General features: G+C 66.2%; 2 protein-coding genes across 2 annotated transcripts; one reads left to right on the forward strand and one right to left on the reverse strand.

The window, feature by feature from the left end:
* Window positions 1-202: 202 nt before the first annotated feature.
* LOC113997781 (uridine-cytidine kinase-like 1) lies at window positions 203-10,379 on the reverse strand. The gene is made up of 14 exons (XM_027739919.2): window positions 10,127-10,379; window positions 9,701-9,807; window positions 9,349-9,519; window positions 8,815-8,886; window positions 8,377-8,566; window positions 8,220-8,281; window positions 7,925-7,941; window positions 7,107-7,205; window positions 2,089-2,182; window positions 1,914-1,976; window positions 1,684-1,806; window positions 1,502-1,609; window positions 1,267-1,423; window positions 203-1,122 (listed from the first exon to the last, which is right to left on the reverse strand). The coding sequence occupies exons 1-14, from the start codon at window positions 10,377-10,379 to the stop codon at window positions 1,049-1,051; spliced, it is 1,590 nt and encodes a 529-aa protein (XP_027595720.1). The 3' UTR covers window positions 203-1,048.
* A 2,053-nt stretch (window positions 10,380-12,432) lies between these two features.
* SLC30A3 (solute carrier family 30 member 3) lies at window positions 12,433-16,550 on the forward strand. The gene is made up of 8 exons (XM_027739914.2): window positions 12,433-12,536; window positions 13,740-13,909; window positions 13,980-14,126; window positions 14,226-14,379; window positions 14,841-15,045; window positions 15,174-15,279; window positions 15,626-15,760; window positions 15,839-16,550. The coding sequence occupies exons 1-8, from the start codon at window positions 12,454-12,456 to the stop codon at window positions 15,982-15,984; spliced, it is 1,146 nt and encodes a 381-aa protein (XP_027595715.1). The 5' UTR covers window positions 12,433-12,453; the 3' UTR covers window positions 15,985-16,550.

A 16,550-nucleotide genomic window follows, 5' to 3' on the forward strand; every position in this document is an offset into this window, starting at 1 on the left:
CCGGACACCCCGCACCGGCCCCGGACACCCCGACCCCAGACACCCCGCACCGGCCCCAGGGACACCGGCCCAGACGCGCCGTCCCGCCCCGGGAACACCCCGCCCCGCCCGGCTCCGGGACAGCCGTGCTGCCCCCGGCCCGGTACCGGGACACCGCCCGCTCCGCTCCCGGCCCCGCGGCGGTAGGAGGCGGCACACGGGGGTCGCGCTGCTCCTTTATTGGTACAAAACGGCGGCGGGGGCAGCGCGGGGGGTGACGGCACGGCCGGGCCCCAGGACAGCGCTGGGGGCACGGGCACACCCCCGGCCCCGGGGCCTCCTGCTGCCGCCGGGGCGGGGCGAGGCCGCCGCTGCCCTTTGGAAGAAGAACCTGAGCAACAAGGGCAGCACCGGGACGCCTCACCGCCCCCGGGGACAGCGGCTCCGCTCTGCGCACCGGGGCTGGGCCACCACCGGGAGAGCAGCTAGATGCCAACCCCGCTACTCCCGGGGCCACAGGGTGGGGACGGAGTGCGGACTGGCAGGCATGGAGTGTGGATCGGCGGGGAGACAGTGGGAACATGAGGTCCCAGTCCCTGATGTCGGGGGTCCTGCTGGAACCTGGGGCTACCCACAATAAATACAAATAAATACGGATTCCAGGCACAAAGCTCGCCCAGTGCCCAGTGGGTACCAGGCCCTGTCCCCCTCCTCCCCTGGGGAGAGGGTAAGCAGCCCCTCAGGCACAGCTGTGGGGAGACCACCACTCCCTCTGGAGGCACGGCTGGCCAGGGCCCCAGAGGCAGGGCTCAGATGGCAAGGAATGTGCTGAAATGTCCCCTCTCCCTGGGCTGCATGAGGCCATCCCTCCTCCTCCTCCTCCTCCTCCCTGGGGAGGATTGGTCCTTTGGGGTGGAGGGAGGCTGGCAGCGAGGGGCTTGTTCTGCAGGTCCTGAGAACCGGGGGCTGCCAGGTGGGCACAGGCTGGCAGGATGGAGCCCCTCCGGGGGGGCAGGGGTGGGGGCCAGCCCTGCAGCCAGCCTGGCCAGTGGCCCCACGGCTGACCAGCTCAGCAGTTCACGCCGTCACTCTCACACCAGCCCGAGGGGCCATCGGTTCCGAAGTATCTGTCCCCAAAGTTACCTGGAGGAGGAGGGGACAGAGTGAGGGGATGGCAGCACCGACCCCACTGCAATCTCCACCAGAGCCCCCTCAGTGTGGCCGTGGGACTCCCCTCAAGGGTGCTGGGCCTGGCTGTGAGGCACAGCACACCCCTGTCCCCCTCACCGATGCCCGGGATGATGTGGAACTCCTCGTTGACTCGCTTGTCCACAGCAGTGGTGATGATGCGGACACGGGGAAAGGCATAGGCCACGGAGTGCACCCCCATCTCTGCCATCAGCAGTGACAGCAGGAAGATCCTGTCCTCCTGCACGTCGTGGTCCTGCGGCACACGGAGCTCTGAGAGCCTGGCTGGGCACAGAGGGTCCCACATCCCCGCACCGCCACCCCGGCCCCTCACCAGCAGGACACGCACGGCCATCATGGCCGCAGCCCCCGTGGATACAGTGCTGTCCATGAGGATGACGTAGTCCTCGCTGATCTCCTTGGGCAGGCGCAGGTAGTGGAGCTGGGGAGGAAGGAGGGGCGGTCGGTGACCCCCTGGCGCTGCATGGCCGTGTGCCGGGGTGCAGCGGGGCTCACCTCGGGCTCTCCCGTGTCCAGGTTGGTCTGGATGAGGATCTTGCCCAGGCGGATGTCCTTGCAGACGGCGGTCAGGGCTTGTTCCATGGTCTCTCCCGCTCGCAGGATGGACACGCCAGTGATCTGGGGAAGGAGCAGGGACACATGTGCCGGGCGCTCCCAGCGCGTGCTGACCTGGCCCGGGGCAGACGTTTGCTCGTGGGGAGCAGGGGCCTGGGACCGCGTCTCACCCGCTGCCTGTGGAACCGCTTCCCCTCGTACGTCGTGCCCTGGGGCGTCTCCACAGTGACCGACTGCAGAAAGGGGAGCACAAGGGAGTGTGGGGGAAGCCAGGCCTCGTGGCCCAGGGGCTCAGGAGGGGGGACAGGGATGGGGCTGTAGCTGCACCCAAGAGCAGCCACTCACCTTCAGTGGCAGGAAGGACAGGGCATGTTCGATCAGCAGCCGCATCAGGCGCTTGGAGTAGAAGATGAATTCATCCCTGGTTGTGTCCTTGTTCCTGGGAGGGAGGACACACATCAGATAAGAGCAGAGCCACCACTATTTCCCTGCAGATGGCATGCAGGGCTCCAGAGGCCATCCATCAGAGAGAGCAGTCCCAGTCCGTGGGAACCAGAGCACTCTCAGCGTGACATAGTCAGTGATCACCAGCATTTCAGGACTCAGAGGCCTTGGCTGTTGTCTTAGATGGGACCACACAGTAAGAGAGGGGCTCAATTCCCCTGGGAGGGGGACACAACACTGTCTGCAGACAGTGGAGAGAGCTGGGAGAGAACGGGGGGTGGGAGCAGGTCAGGCAGCACCAGCGGTCCTGGGGCAGCAGAAACTCAGGAGCAGGACAACAGGTGAGTGCTGGGGAGCCCAGGGGGGAACAGCAGCAGAGCCAGGATGGATCAGGACCCCACCGTGGAAGAGACCAGAGTGCACCATGGCCAGCGTGCTGGATGACGGGAAAAGGTTGAACATATCCCCAGCCCCTCCCTCTGTGTACTAAGTCAGAGATAAAGCACTGCCAACGAACCAGGTGATTCCGAAATACCCGGCATGCCCTCCTCACAGCCCTGATGAGCTGAGGACGGCGGAAAAAAAAAACGAACTAGAACAAAGCTGCCACAGAGCTGCAATTCCCAGGAAACCTGTCCCCTCCCTCGGGAGGGGTAAAGTCAGCCCTGTGTGCAGGGCATTGACCCCAGGGCAGAGGAAAAGTGACTGGCTTTTCCTACTGGGAGCGCTCTGGCTACCAGCCTTGAGGGGAACATGAGGACAAAGGAGCTCCACAGACATGTGCTTGTTCCCAGATGGAAGAGGTGGAGCTGGCAATGCTCCAGAAAAGGCAGAAGGATATTGAATATTTTTAGTCTGCATTTTAAGACATCATCTGCTGCTTCTCACACCTTGCCGGCTGACAGACAGCCCCACCGAGGCGCCCGGAGGAGGATCAACAGTCACTGCTGTCTCTGGGTGTTCCTGCAGCCATTCTGGGGACTCATGGGCAAGCACCTGCAGCGACCACAGCAGCCCATGGACACAGACATTCCCAAATCCCCAGGCATAGCTGGCACCCCCAGGGAAGGCGGAATATAACTTCTGGTCTGGAAGGAACAGGCGCCCTGCCTACAGCTCCCAGCACGGGCTGTCAGCATGCACTCACGGATGGGCTGCACCCACACACACACCCACAGCAGCTCGAGAGCAGCACGAGCCTGGCAGCTGCCCTGCCTCCACAGCAGCCTGTCCTGTCCCAGGCAGCTGCCCCCGCCGAGCCCCGCACCGGCTGTGCCAGCCCCGACTGGGTGGGACGGGACCCATAGTGCTCCTGCAGAGGCAGGCTCCTCTGGGGATGGGGGAGCACCCCTGGCCCCACCATGCTGCTTTTCCTGTGGAGGCACAACCATGAAAATTCTCCTCATACAGGGCACAAGCAGCTTCAGTGACACAGGGGGAAGGGGCGTGTGAGGGAGGGCAGCCAGACACCCCGGCAGCAGCAGGGGACCAGGATCACTCCACCACTGCTGCCATCCCGCCTCCTCAGGTGGCGGAGCATTCCCAAAGGGGACACTCCAACAACAGTCCACTCACCCACTGAGGGCACGCACCGCTCCCACCTGTGGAGGGGGCACAAGAATTGTGGCACACGGGAGCCCACAGCTGGGCACGGCAGCACCACAGCTGGCACTCCTGAGGACCTCAGCCTTTCCCAGCATGCTCAGGAGACAGCAGGAGGGCGCTGGATGGCCTAGAGGGACCAGGAGCATCTGCTTGGAGTTTGAATTGGTTCCACTCACAAACAGGATTCTCCGCAGCCAAGAGCCAACTGGCACAGCCAGGCACTGGGAAACCTGGGCACGGATGGGCTACAGAGTCCCAGAATGGTATGGGTCAGGAGGGACCTTAAAGGTCATCTTGCCCCAGCCCCCTGCCATGGGCAGTGACACCTTCCACTATACCAGGTTGCTCCAAGTCCCATCCAACCTGGCCTTGAACACTTCCAAGGATAGAGCAACCACAGCTTCTCTGGGCAGCCTGTGCCAGGGCCTCACCACCCTCAGAGGGAAGAATTCCTTCCCAAAATCCCATCTAACCTGCCCTCTGGCAGTGGGAAGCCATTCCCCCTTGTCCTGTCACTGCATCCTTCGTACCCATCCTCAGCCTCATGACTCAAACTGTGCAGCTATTCTAGTGCGAGGCTCATTTTCAGTTTCCGCCCCTCCACAACAGAAAATCGCTCTGGAAAGCACTTCCCCCAGGATGCCAGCCTGGATCTGCTGTGGTGATGCTCATCTGCTGCCACCAACACCCTCCCAGCAGACAGACGGGTGGAGCACGAGTAGCCTCTAGTGTGGAACAACAGGGAACGGTGCCGGCTGGCAGCAGCCTGGCACGCCAGGATCGGCCAGGATCGACCGGCTGCGTCCCAGGGAGATGCACTGGGAAAGGCAGGATGGGAAAAGGAGGGAGGGGAATCCTGGCTCACAACTCTGCAGTGATCCAGGCCCCGGGTTTGGGATACCAGGGCACTCGGAAAGGCTGAGCTGGTGGGAGCAGCAGCACTCCACGAGCACTGTGAGCGGGGCCAGTGGCACCGTGGCAGCTGGAACCTGGTCTAGTGGAAGGTTCCCTGCCCATGGCAAGGGCTGGACTAGGGATCCCTTAAAGGTCCCTCCCACCCAAACCACTGTCCGATTTGATGCATAAAGACAAGAGCCAGATCTGCTGGGATGCAGTAACCTGGAGCACAGAGCTGCAGGAAGTGTGGCAAAAGGTGTGTTTGGTCCCCGCCAGCCTGGAGCTCCCTGGGAGACTGGGAGAAGGGCAGCAGGTGAGAGCAGCAGCTTGGGAGCAGAGGGTCCCACATGGGGACCAGCCACAGCCCTACACTGTGCCCAAGTCATGCAGAAGCCAGCAAGTGCTGACAAGTCTCACATGAGCTGCCTCCCTGTCCCCTAACACGGGCACTTCTCCCAGCAGAGCTCCTTGGCTCAGGGATTTGGGAATGGCATTGCCCCAGCCCCAGCAGGATCTAAGGAGGCAGCTGACAGGCCAAATTGACACCCCTCAGAAACACAGCCTTTCTCAGTTACCATCTGCAAGGGGCTCAGCCCACCACCCTCAGCCCCGCTCCCACATGGCATCGGCACAGGAACTCAAGGCCAACGGTGCTGCAGGCCCCAGGAACAGCCCAACCCCCCCAGGCAGCTCAGCACAGCCCTGAGCCTCAGCGGATTAAGGTCATCAGGCACTTGTGGCACAAGGCAGAGGCACAGCCTGGGGGAGGGCCCTGGCAAAGGGCTGTGCCTGGCACGGCCTGCAGTGCCACATCACCTGTTTTACTGCCGTGACCCACCTCGGAGCCTGCACTTCCTCAGGAGGGAGGAGCAGGGAGAGGAATGTACAAGGCGGTGCCCAGCCTGCACATGGTCATAAGAATCAAAAGAGCATAAATTGTTTGGGTTGGAAGATCTCTCTGAGACCATCCAGTCCAAATGCTCCCCCAGCACTGCCAAGGCTACCACTAACCCATGTCCCCAAGTGCCACATCCACACAGCTCTTAAATCCCTGCAGGGATGGGGACTCCACCACAGCCCTGGTCAGCTGTGCTAGGGCTGGACAGCCCTTTCCATGAAGGAATTGTTCCCTATATCCAACCTAACCCTCCCCTGGCACAGCTTGAGGCTGTTTCCTCTTGTCCTGTCCCTTGTTCCCTGGGAGTAGAGCCCGACCCCCCCCGGCTCCCCCCTCCTGTCAGGGGGTTGCAGAGCCAGAAGGTCCCCCCTGAGCCTCCTTTTGTCCAGGCTGAGCCCCCTCAGCTCCCTCAGCCCCTCCTGCTGCTCCAGCCCCTTCCCAGCTCCCTTCCCTTCCCTGCCCACGCTCCAGCCCCTCCCTGTGTCTCCTGTGTGAGGTCCCAGAGCTGCCCCAGCACTGGAGGTGCCCCAGCAGTGCCAGCACAGGGAGGGCACGGCCTTGCTGCCACAGCAGTGCTGGCATAGCCCCAGGGCCATTGGCCTCTTGCCCACCTGGGTACACCCAGGATCTTGTCCAGCCGCTGTCACCAACACCCCCAGGGCCTTTTCCGGCTTTCCAGCCCCTCTGTCCCAGCCTGGAGCATTCCATGGTGTTATGGTGACCTAAGGGCAGGATCTGGCACTTGGCCTTGTTGACCCTCACACCACTGGTTTTAGTCAATCAATCCAGCCTGTCCAGATCCCTCTGCAGGGCCTTCCCACCCTTCAGCAGATCCACACTCGTTCTCATCTTGGTCTCATCTGTGAATGTACGAAGGTGCACCCAATCCCCTCCAGATCTCTGATAAGGACACAGGGTTCCAAACCCACACACAAGTGCCATACCACCACAGCATGCACAGGCACAGGAGGGCCCAGCTGAGCTCAGCATTCCCTCTCTGCTATGCAAAAACACACACAGGGACTGCCAGATTCTGCAGCCACAACGACAGGGAATCCCTCAGTGGTTCCAGGGGACCCAGCCCTTGACCCTGCAATAACACCACTGTCACCTGGACAAAAGGAGCATCAGAGAGGAATGAAAAGATCAAGGGAGTGGTGAAGTCATGGAAGCAGCAGCCCAGATTCCTTCTCTAAGCCAGCTGTAAACTCAAGAGCCCTGGGAGAGGGGCAGGAGGTATCTTGCCCTGTGCCACCATCCTGTGCTCCAGTGAGGAAAGAGCCAATCGGTCCCCTCTCTCTGTAGGAAAAGGCAGCCTTTGGGTCAGGCATCACCCAAGGCAGATGTGCCAAGGTCTTGTCACCAGAGAAGTGCCTGTGGGCCAGGGCCAGTTCCATTCAGCTGTTCTGCTCCAGGCCCACACCCTCAACTGACATCCCGTGGCAGAGAGGAGGAAAATTCTCCCCAGGCCTTGTGGTGTGACACCAGTCAAGAGGCTGGAGGAGGGGCAGGGACGTACCTGATGATGGTGTGCATGCCCCGCACCTGTGGGGTGCTCTCCAGGACACTCAGCGTCTTGGGCAGCGGCTGCCCTTGGTGAGCAGAGGCCAGGGCTGCCCTGCGGAGAGAAAGGGGGTCAGAGCCGTGCAGCACAAGCAGAGCCACCACGCTGGGCCCTTGGAGGGACACGGCCTCGCTGAAGGAAGGCTCCAAGAGACCCCTCTACACAGGCTGGTCACCAGGAAGCACATGGCCTTCCCGTCTGGATCCTGAGGAATGACCCACGTCTGGTACCAGGTACCAGAGAGACAGACCAGGGCGAATCTCCCAGACCACACATGCTGCTGCTGCAGCCTCCACAGCACCGGCCTCAGCCAGCGTGAGAAGCAGCAGCTCTGCAGGGGCAGGACCATCCCACACACCCTGGGACCAGGCTGTGCCAAGGGACAAGGGCTGTCCCATTGAGAGAGGACACGAACTCCCACGGAACATGGAGCACGCAGGGCACTTCTCCTGCAAAAGCGAACAGCCCAGGATAACCCAGCACTCGGGGCAGGAGCCCCACTCCAGACAGGGATGGAGCAGGGTGGAGAGCTGGCCACATACATCAGGCACAGTGTGGGACGGGTCACACAGAGCCCGCAGCTGCGGCCACACGAGCCCCAGGGAGCTGAGAGCAGCCACTGCAGCATCGGGGAGGAGCAGCTACACTCAGGCACCAGAGCAAAGGTCTGCCAGTGGTGATGGGGAGGCAGCAGGACTCAGGATCCAGCGGGTGCCAGCAGCCCCCCACCCCAGCCCAGAACCAGCCCTTCTGTGGCGGCAGGACCCACGTACCTGACCGTGATCTCACGCTGGGCGGTGGAACGATCATCGGCGCGGCACAGAAGGACACAAGGACACCCAGTCAGTCACTCACAGGCCAGCACAGCCATCGTGGGCAGCCCGGCCAGCTCCCACCCTCCTCCCCAGTGCCCGCCTCTCAGCTCTGCTGCCCTGAGAGCCACGCTGAGGCCTTTTGAGAAGAGAGAGGTGACACCGAGCCCCCTCGGTGCCCCAGGAGCACAGGGCTGTGCACAGCCCCATCCTGCCCTCTACGTGCAGGACTCTCCTGATCCTCGCCCCGGCTCACCTTCTCCAGCTGGCTGTGCACGTGCTGCACAATGAGGTCCAGCGCCACAAAGTTTTCCCCACCTGAGAGGGGAGCAGAGGAGCCAGGTGAGATGGATGCTGACCTACCCCTGCCCCAAGACACCCATTCTCAATGGCGGGATCGGCTCTGGCCTCACCCCTGGGCACCACGATGTCGGCGACCTGCACGGTGGGCTCGATGTACTGTTCAAACGCCGGCTTCACAAACTTGTTGTACTGCTTGATGACCCCCGCGACGTCCCGCCCGCGCTCCATGATGTCGCGCTGCAGCCGCCGCACCAGCCGGATGTCAGAGTCCGTGTCCACAAACACTTTCATGTCCAGGAGCTGGAAAACTGGGAGGGGTGAGCACCCCTATGCAACCCTGCCTTGCTCCCCTCGGCCGTCCAGCCACGGCACCCAGCGTCACTTCCCCCGTGCCTCTGGCACGGGGTGTTCTGCCAGCGAGCGTGGTGACCTCTCCCTCACAGCCCCCACCGCTGCAGTGGCACACAGGGCGAGCACCCGTCCCATCTCCACAGGTCCCCTCCAGGTCAGCATGGAGCTGGGCCAGTGGCTGCCTCAGGCAGCAATACCTTGAGCAGCTCCTTGTTGGCAAAGGCCAGGATCCCTTCGAACACGATGACATTGGCCCCGTACACCGTTTTCTGCAGGCAGACAGGAGCTGTGCTTGTCCTGCCCTCCTCGCATGCTGCAGCAGCACCAGCACAGACACTCCCTGACACCCCCAGACTCTCACCAGTGTGGTGGGGCTCCCCATAACCGTCCTGCCCCACCCAACCTCTCGAGGTCCTTGCTCACACCTGCGCACCACACTCCAGCTAAGCATGGACTCTGAGCCTGGCTCCAGACCCCAAACCTCTGCCCAACACCTTCCCCTCAGCTCTCATCCTTCCTCCACACTGAGCCTCTCCCTGAACTCTGTGCTGGCCTGTTCTGAGACCCATTCCCATGCTCCTGCTGCCTCTACACCTCTGGTATGAGCCTAAAACGAACCCCCGACATCTGATGATCCCCAGCCCCTCCCTGCCTTACTCTCCCAGCTCCCAGAGGTGCTCCCCTTCCTGGGGCTCTGACCCCCAGGCCCAGCCCGGCCCTGAGGCACCCACCCACTCACGGCGCCGGCTGTGCGTGGTGAAGTCGTACACTGGCACCTTCACGCTCTTGCCCTTCTTCAGCTTGCGCAGGACACTGATGAGCAGCTCGAAGTCGAAGGCATCGGGGTGGTCAAAGTTGTAGTCGCTGCGGGCTGCCAGCGCCTGCTGCCCCTCGTCCAGCACCTGCAGGCATCAGCACACTCAGTGCCACGCTGGATCCCTGAGCACTGTGCAACCCCCAGGCATTGGTACCACTCAGCGCTGCGCTGGACTCCTGGCACCAGAACTGCCCACGGCCGCACTGGACCCCCGAGCCCCAGCACCGCTCAGCACCGCGCCGAACTCCCGGGCCCCCCACCCTTACCTTGTAGAAGGAGTCCATGGAGAGAAGCACGACCCAGGGCACGTCCAGCGCCTCGATGATCCGAGTCGCCACCGTGGTCTTGCCCGAGGCGCTGCCGCCGCACAGGCCTGCAGGGAACGGGGGGGGCACCGCCCCGGCCTCGGATCCGTCACGGCCCCGGATCCGGCTTCAGCTCGGTCCCGGTCCCAGTCCCTCCCCGGCCGTGCCTCGGGGCCCAGCTCCAGAATTTCCGACTGCAGCCCGATCTTGGTCCCGATCCCGACACGGCTCCATCCCCTCCCCGGCCCGATCCTGGCCCCGATCCCGACACGGCTCCATCCCCTCCCCGGCCCGATCCTGGCCCCGATCCCGACACGGCTCCATCCCCTCCCCGGCCCGATCCTGGCCCCGGCTCTATCCCCTGCCCATCCCCGTCCCGCCGCTCACCGATGACAAAGGCCTCGTCCACGGGCGCGCCGGTCTCGCTGTACCAGGGCGGCCGCCCGGCCGTGTAGATGGTCCGTTTGCTGGTGCGCAGCAGCGGCGGCTCCGGCTTGCACTGGCTGGCCGTGCGGCGCCGCGGGGCCGGGGCGGGCGCCAGCGGCAGCCGGCTGAGCAGTGAGCCCAGTGGGCCGGGGCCGCGCTCGGGCCCCGCCGCCCCGCGCGCCCCCCGCCGCTCCTCCGCTCCCGCCGCCGCCATCGCCGCGCGGGGCCGCGGGGGCTGCCGGGACGGGCCGCGCTGCGCACGGCCCCGCGGGCAGGCCCCGCCCCCGGCCCCGCCCCGGGACGGACCCCCCGCCCCGCCCCGGGCACCCGCCACACGCGCGGCACCCCCGCCCGGGGCTGCACCCCCATTCCCGCACCGGGGCTGCACCCCCATCTCCGCACCGGCCACCCCCGCACCGGGGCTGCACCCCCATCCCCGCACCGGGGCTGCACCCCCATCTCCGCACCGGGGCTGCACCCCCATCCCCGCACCGGGGCTGCACCCCCATCCCCGCCCCGGGGCTGCACCCCCATCTCCGCCCGGGGCTGCACCCCCATTCCCGCACCGGGGCTGCACCCCCATCTCCGCACCGGCCACCCCCGCCCCGGGGCTGCACCCCCATCCCCGCACCGGGGCTGCACCCCCATCTCCGCACCGGGGCTGCACCCCCATCCCCACACCGGGGCTGCACCCCCATCCCCGCCCCGGGGCTGCACCCCCATCTCCGCACCGGGGCTGCACCCCCATCTCCGCACCGGGGCTGCACCCCCATCTCCGCACCGGGGCTGCACCCCCATCCCCACACCGGGGCTGCACCCCCATCCCCGCCCCGGGGCTGCACCCCCATCCCCGCCCCGGGGCTGCACCCCCATCTCCGCACCGGGGCTGCACCCCCATCTCCGCACCGGGGCTGCGCCCCCATCCTCGCACCGGCCACCCCCGCACCGGGGCTGCACCCCAATCTCCGCACCGGGGCTGCACCCATCCGCGCAACCGCCACCCCCCGCACCGGGGCTGCACCCCCATCCCCGCCCCCAGGGCTGCACCCCCATCCCGCCGCCGGGGCTGCACCCCATCTCCGCACCGGGGCTGCACCCCCGCACCGGCCAGCACCGGGGCTGCACCCCATCCCCGCACCGCACCCCAATCCTCACACCGGCCACCCCCGCCCCAGGGCTGCACCCCCATCCCCGCACCGCGGCTGCACCCCCATCCCCACACCGGCCACCCCCGCCCCAGGGCTGCACCCCCATCCCCCCCCCGGCCACCCACGACACCCCCGCGCCGGGGGAGGTTCCGGGGTCCAGCCCGTGCCCGTGTCTCTGGCAATGTTTTGTCTAAATCAGCCCAGGACACCCCTCGCCGGTTTCGCGGCAAAGGCACGTTGCTGTTTCATGGTCAATTCGGTGTTCACCAGGACACCCGGGGCCTTTTTTGTGGAGCTGCTTCCCAGTCGTGCGCCCCCGACCCGTCCTGGGGTGATTCCTCCCAGGGCAGGACCGGGCACTGCCCTGTGCTGACCCTTCCCAGGCTCCTGCCCGCCGTCTCTCCAGCTCGTTCCGGTCTCTCCGCACTACGGAGCAGAACGACCCGCCGGGTGCAGTCGCCTCTCCCTGTTGGGTGTCACCTGTCACCGTGCTCAGGGTGCTCTGCCCGGCCTCCAGGTCCCTAATGACAGCGTTAGACGGGACTGGACCCAGTACTGACCCCGAGGTACATTAGTCATTACCGGCCACTGACCACCCCGTTCTGGTCTCGGCCATGCAGACCGTGTTCACTGCTCCTCGCGGCTCAACCAGCCCGCGCTCCCACAGCTTCTCTCGGAGGATCCCACGGGATGCAGCGTCAAATGCATTTCTGAAGCCTGGGTGGGCACTGTCCCCTGCGCTCCTCTCGTGCACCGGCTCTGGCATTTCACCGCGGAAGGTGGTGGAGTGGTCAGGCACGACAGCGCCCTTCCTGTCCTTCTCGTGCTTAGAAGATTCCCAGGATCAGTTGTGCCACCACCTGCCCAGGGACAGAAGTGAGGCCGAGCCCTGCAGCCCCCTTACACACAGCTCCCACGTATCCCAGCATACGGATATGCCTGGAGATCCATTGGACCCTCATACCCGAGAAACCCTCTGTACCCCGCCCCCGACGCCCCTCCCCGGTGCTCGGAACGGCGGCACCCGCGGGCAGAACCCCCCGTCCCGCATCCCCGCGGGGGGGCGGGGCCACGGCGGGGGGCGGGGCCCGGCGGGGCCGGTGCCGGTGCCCGGTGCCCACCGTGCCGCCCGCGCCCGGGATGGAGCCCCCGACCGGCACCGAGAGCGCCCGCCTGGTCAGCCCCCGGGGCGGCCGCGCCGACGGCAGCCTGCGCCTCAAGAGGTACCGCCGGCACCGGCACCCATCGCCCCGGCACCCCATCACCCGCACCACCGTCATTCCATCACCGCTGCCTCTGGCACCGCCGGCATCGGCATTCCATCACCGGCACCCCCATCACTGGCACCCTCATTGCTCCGGCACGTCCAGCACCGCAGTCACCACTGGCACTTCCATCACCACCGGCACTTCCATCACCAGTGGCACTTCCATCACCACCGGCACCTCAGCGCCCCGACATCCCCATGATCGGCACCAGCACCTTCATCACCGGCACCCCCATCACCCCGGCACTGCCACCCCTGGCACCTCATCAGCTCCCAGGGCCCCCGGAATTCCTCGCACCGCCACCTCCATCATCCCCCCCCATTTGCAACCCTGGGTCCCCCCGCACCCGCACTGCCGGCACCGGCTCCCCCGTTATCCCCGGCATCTCCATCGCCCCCAGCTCCCTTGGCACTCGCAAGCCCACGGCTCCCCCCCTCCCGGCACCGGCACCCCCGGCACGTCCCTCCCCGCCCGCCCCCGCGTCTTCATCCATCCGAAACGGACATCGGCACCTCCGCAGCCCCCGCGCCGGCCCTGACCGTCCGCCACCGCCACCCTCACCCCGCCACCCGCGCCCTCCCTGCTCCCGGTGCCTCCTCTCAAGCGGAGCCATTCCCTCCCGTGCACCAGCCCCGCTCCCCCCTCGGATGTCCGTCCGGCAGCTACCGGCGCCCAAACGTCACCCACGCACACCGGTACCGTCCATCCATCACCCGCCCACATCGGTACCGTCCATCCGTCACCCACTCACACCGGTACCGTCCATCCATCACACCTCCCCCTCCCCGGCTCGCTGTCCGTCCCCGCTCCCGCACTGCTGCCCCACGCACTAGCGCCCCGGCCCCCGCCTCCCTTCCCACGCCTCACGTCTCCACACCGGTGCCCCGTCCCACAGCTCGGCCCCAGGCGCAACAACTCGGTCCCACCGGCACCTCCCCGCGGGTACCCGCACCGCCCCCGGCTCCGGTCCCGGCGGGAGCCCCGTGCCGCCGCCTCCTGCTGCCGCCGCCGGTCCCTTTGCTGCCCGTCCCGCCGGGGGGGCTCAGCCAGTGCCCCATCGGTTGCCTGGCTGCGGCCCCCAGGGTGGTAGTGGGACCCCCAGGGTTGCCAGGCAGGGGCACGGGAGACGGTGTGGCCAGCAGCGACCCCCGCCCCCAGTCTGTTCACAGGCTCCCAGGACCACCCGGCACTGCCGCCTCCCCCGGCTTCGGCTCTCCATTGCCGCTGCAGCCCCCCGGCCCCCAGCCCCGGGCGGGGCAGGCTCCCCAGCCGGCAGCTGAGAGTCGCCTGCGCCGTCTGCTGCCTCTTCATGGTCGGGGAGGTGATAGGTAAGGGGGGCCGGGGCGGGTCGGGTGGCTGCCGGCAGAGCGTGGGGTGCCAGCTGCTCTGTGCCCGCAGGCGGGTACCTGGCACACAGCCTGGCCATCATGACGGACGCGGCCCACCTGCTGACGGACGTGGGCAGCATGTCCGTCAGCCTCTTCTCCCTCTGGGTCTCCACCCGCCCACCCACCAAGACCATGACCTTCGGCTGGCACCGCTCAGGTGAGCCGAGAGGTACAGCCCCGCGGGGCTCCACGGGGGGCACGGCTCCATGGCACCCCCATGGCCGGGTGGTGGGCACTTAGGGCTCCTGTCCCACAGAGACGCTGGGTGCGCTGGCCTCTGTCCTCTCCATCTGGGTTGTGACTGCAGCCCTCGTCTACCTGGCGGCCGCCCGCATCATCAGCAATGACTACGAGATCGAGGCGCGAGCCATGCTGGCCACATCTGCCTGCGCTGTCGGCGTCAACCTGGTGTATGTCCCACATGGCCCCTGTGCACCTTCAGCCTGAGCCCTGCCCCACATGTGACCCCGGTACCCCAAGACCCCCAGCCATGCCCTCTGGTCCCCTTCTGTCCCTGTGCATCAGCCTTACGTCCTCAAGCACTGCCTCCTCCTCTTCCCTGTCACCCCCCTATGCTTGCAGCTTCCAGTCCACGTGCTTACATCCCCATGCCCCACATCCCCTGGCCCCCCAAGCAGCACCTTCTGAGCCCTGGCACAAGCCCCAGGCCTAAATCCCTGCCCAGTCGCATGCACCTCCCAGCAGTGCTGCAGCTTCCCTGTCATTGTGCTGCACCTCCAGCCCCACTCCCCTCCACCGTCCTGGAGGATGGTGCCTGCCTGTGCCCTCTTTGCCCGTGCAGGGCAAGGCAGGGGCAGTGGGGCCTCCATGCCCTGCCAATGCGGCACTAAGCCAGCCCTGCTCTCCCCAGCATGGCCTACATCCTGCACCAGTCCCCTGCCGGCCATGGCCACGGCACAGTGGGCTATGAGCAGCTGGAGAGCTCTGGGGGGTGCCAGCCTGGCCATGCCCCCCTGCCTGGCAGCACCAGTGTGCGGGCAGCCTTCGTCCACGTGGTGGGTGACCTGCTGCAGAGCGTCGGTGTCCTCGTGGCTGCCACCATCATCTACTTCAAGGTGCCCGGGCTGGACTCCACCTGCACTGCCTGCAGGAGCAACTCCCCCAGCCCTATGCAGGGTGCCCCGCTCCCAGGGGCCCAGCTCAGCTCTGCCCCCCAGCCTCACACAGACCCCGCTCTCTGCAGCCCCAGTGCAAGATCGCAGACCCCATCAGCACTCTCTTCTTCTCGGTCTTTGTCCTCGGTTCCACCTTTACCATCCTCAGGGATGTCTTCAGGGTCCTCATGGAAGGTGAGTGGTGAGTGAGGGGAGTGCAAGACCACGGATGCAGGGGGGCACAGAGGCTCCTGGGGCTGCAGCTGCTGCAATACTTTGCCCATGAGGCACCTCACCTCCTCTGCTTGCCCCGGTCCACCCCTCTGTCCTTCCCTTGCCCCCCAAATATCCCCAGCCCCTCCTCCCCATCCCAGGTACGTTTGCCCCATGGTGAGGCTGTCTCGGCCCGGAGCCACTGTGCCCAGCCTAGTCCCCCTGGGGAAGCCCCCAGCCCTGGCAGATCCCACCAGGAGCCCTGGTCCAGGTGGGGGCTGTGGCTGGGGGCCAAGGGTGGCCCCCCGTGACCAGGTGGTGCTGGCAGGGACACCACGGGGCGTCGAGTTCGATGCGGTGAAGGAGGTGCTGCTGGGGGCCAGCGGGGTGCGGGGTGCCCACGACCTGCGCCTGTGGGCGCTGACGCCGAGCCACCCTGCTGTGTCAGTGCACGTGGCTGTGGGTGAGTGACCCGCGCAGGGCACGGCCGGGGGGTCCCCCTGGCCATGCCTGGGCTAAGCCCCTGCCCTGCTGCCCCCAGAGGCCGGCGCCGACCCTGAGATGGTCCTCTGGGATGTCACTGCCCGGCTCCAGAGCAGGTTCGGCTTCGCATCGTGCACGGTGCAAGTGGAGCGACAACGGGAGGAGACGGCAGCCTGTCCCCACTGCCAGGACCCCCATGCCTGAGACCCCTGCCTGCTGCTGCACTGGGCCTGGCCCTGGCCCCCCCTGCCCTGAAGCAGCTCAGGGTGCTGTCCTCCCTGTACCCACCCCACTGCTGTATAGCCCCGGGGTGGGACAGTGCCCCTGGTGCACGATCCTGGGTGGGACGGACACGTGGCCTGGCCGCAGCAGCACAGGGGCTCCCTGGGATCCTCCACTCCCCGCTGTGCCACAGCCTCTGAGGAAGGGGGATCCTGCCCCACCACCCGCCCCCACGGAGCCCTGCCGTCCCAGCAGGAAGGGATGTCCCCTGTGGGGGACCCTAGATGCAGCCTTGGCCCCAGATGCTTGTGTTCCCACCACCTCCTTTGCTGCTGCCCAGGCTCGGGGAGGGCGGGCCAGAGGAGCTGCTGCAACCCCCAAGTGCAGGGGGCTGGGGCAGCCAGAGCCCAGAGCTCAGCCCCCCACTGGCTGCTGTGCCGGGGCCTGATCCGTCCCCCTCGCTGAGTTGTGTCTGTGCCGCCGGTGTCCATCTGTCTGTCTGTGCCAGCAGCAGTGTCAGCACTGCCAATAAATGTGTTGGAGAAGCA

The sequence above is a fragment of the Pipra filicauda genome, unplaced genomic scaffold (assembly GCF_003945595.2).
Source record: "Pipra filicauda isolate LSUMZ 115617 unplaced genomic scaffold, ASM394559v2 scaffold568_size315820_pilon, whole genome shotgun sequence".
Classification (NCBI taxonomy): domain Eukaryota; kingdom Metazoa; phylum Chordata; class Aves; order Passeriformes; family Pipridae; genus Pipra; species Pipra filicauda.

Coding starts and splice junctions, on each gene's coding strand:
- LOC113997781 (XM_027739919.2), bottom strand. CDS start 10,379: ATGGCGGCGGCGGGAGCGGAGGAGCGGCGGGGGGCGCGCGGGGCGGCG. Junction 9,808..10,126: donor GGACGAGGCCTTTGTCATCG/GTGAGCGGCGGG, acceptor CGTTCCCTGCAG/GCCTGTGCGGCGGCAGCGCC. Junction 1,123..1,266: donor CCACATCATCCCGGGCATCG/GTGAGGGGGACA, acceptor CTCCTCCTCCAG/GTAACTTTGGGGACAGATAC.
- SLC30A3 (XM_027739914.2), top strand. CDS start 12,454: ATGGAGCCCCCGACCGGCACCGAGAGCGCCCGCCTGGTCAGCCCCCGG. Junction 12,537..13,739: donor GGCAGCCTGCGCCTCAAGAG/GTACCGCCGGCA, acceptor CCCCGCCCCCAG/TCTGTTCACAGGCTCCCAGG. Junction 13,910..13,979: donor CATGGTCGGGGAGGTGATAG/GTAAGGGGGGCC, acceptor CTGTGCCCGCAG/GCGGGTACCTGGCACACAGC.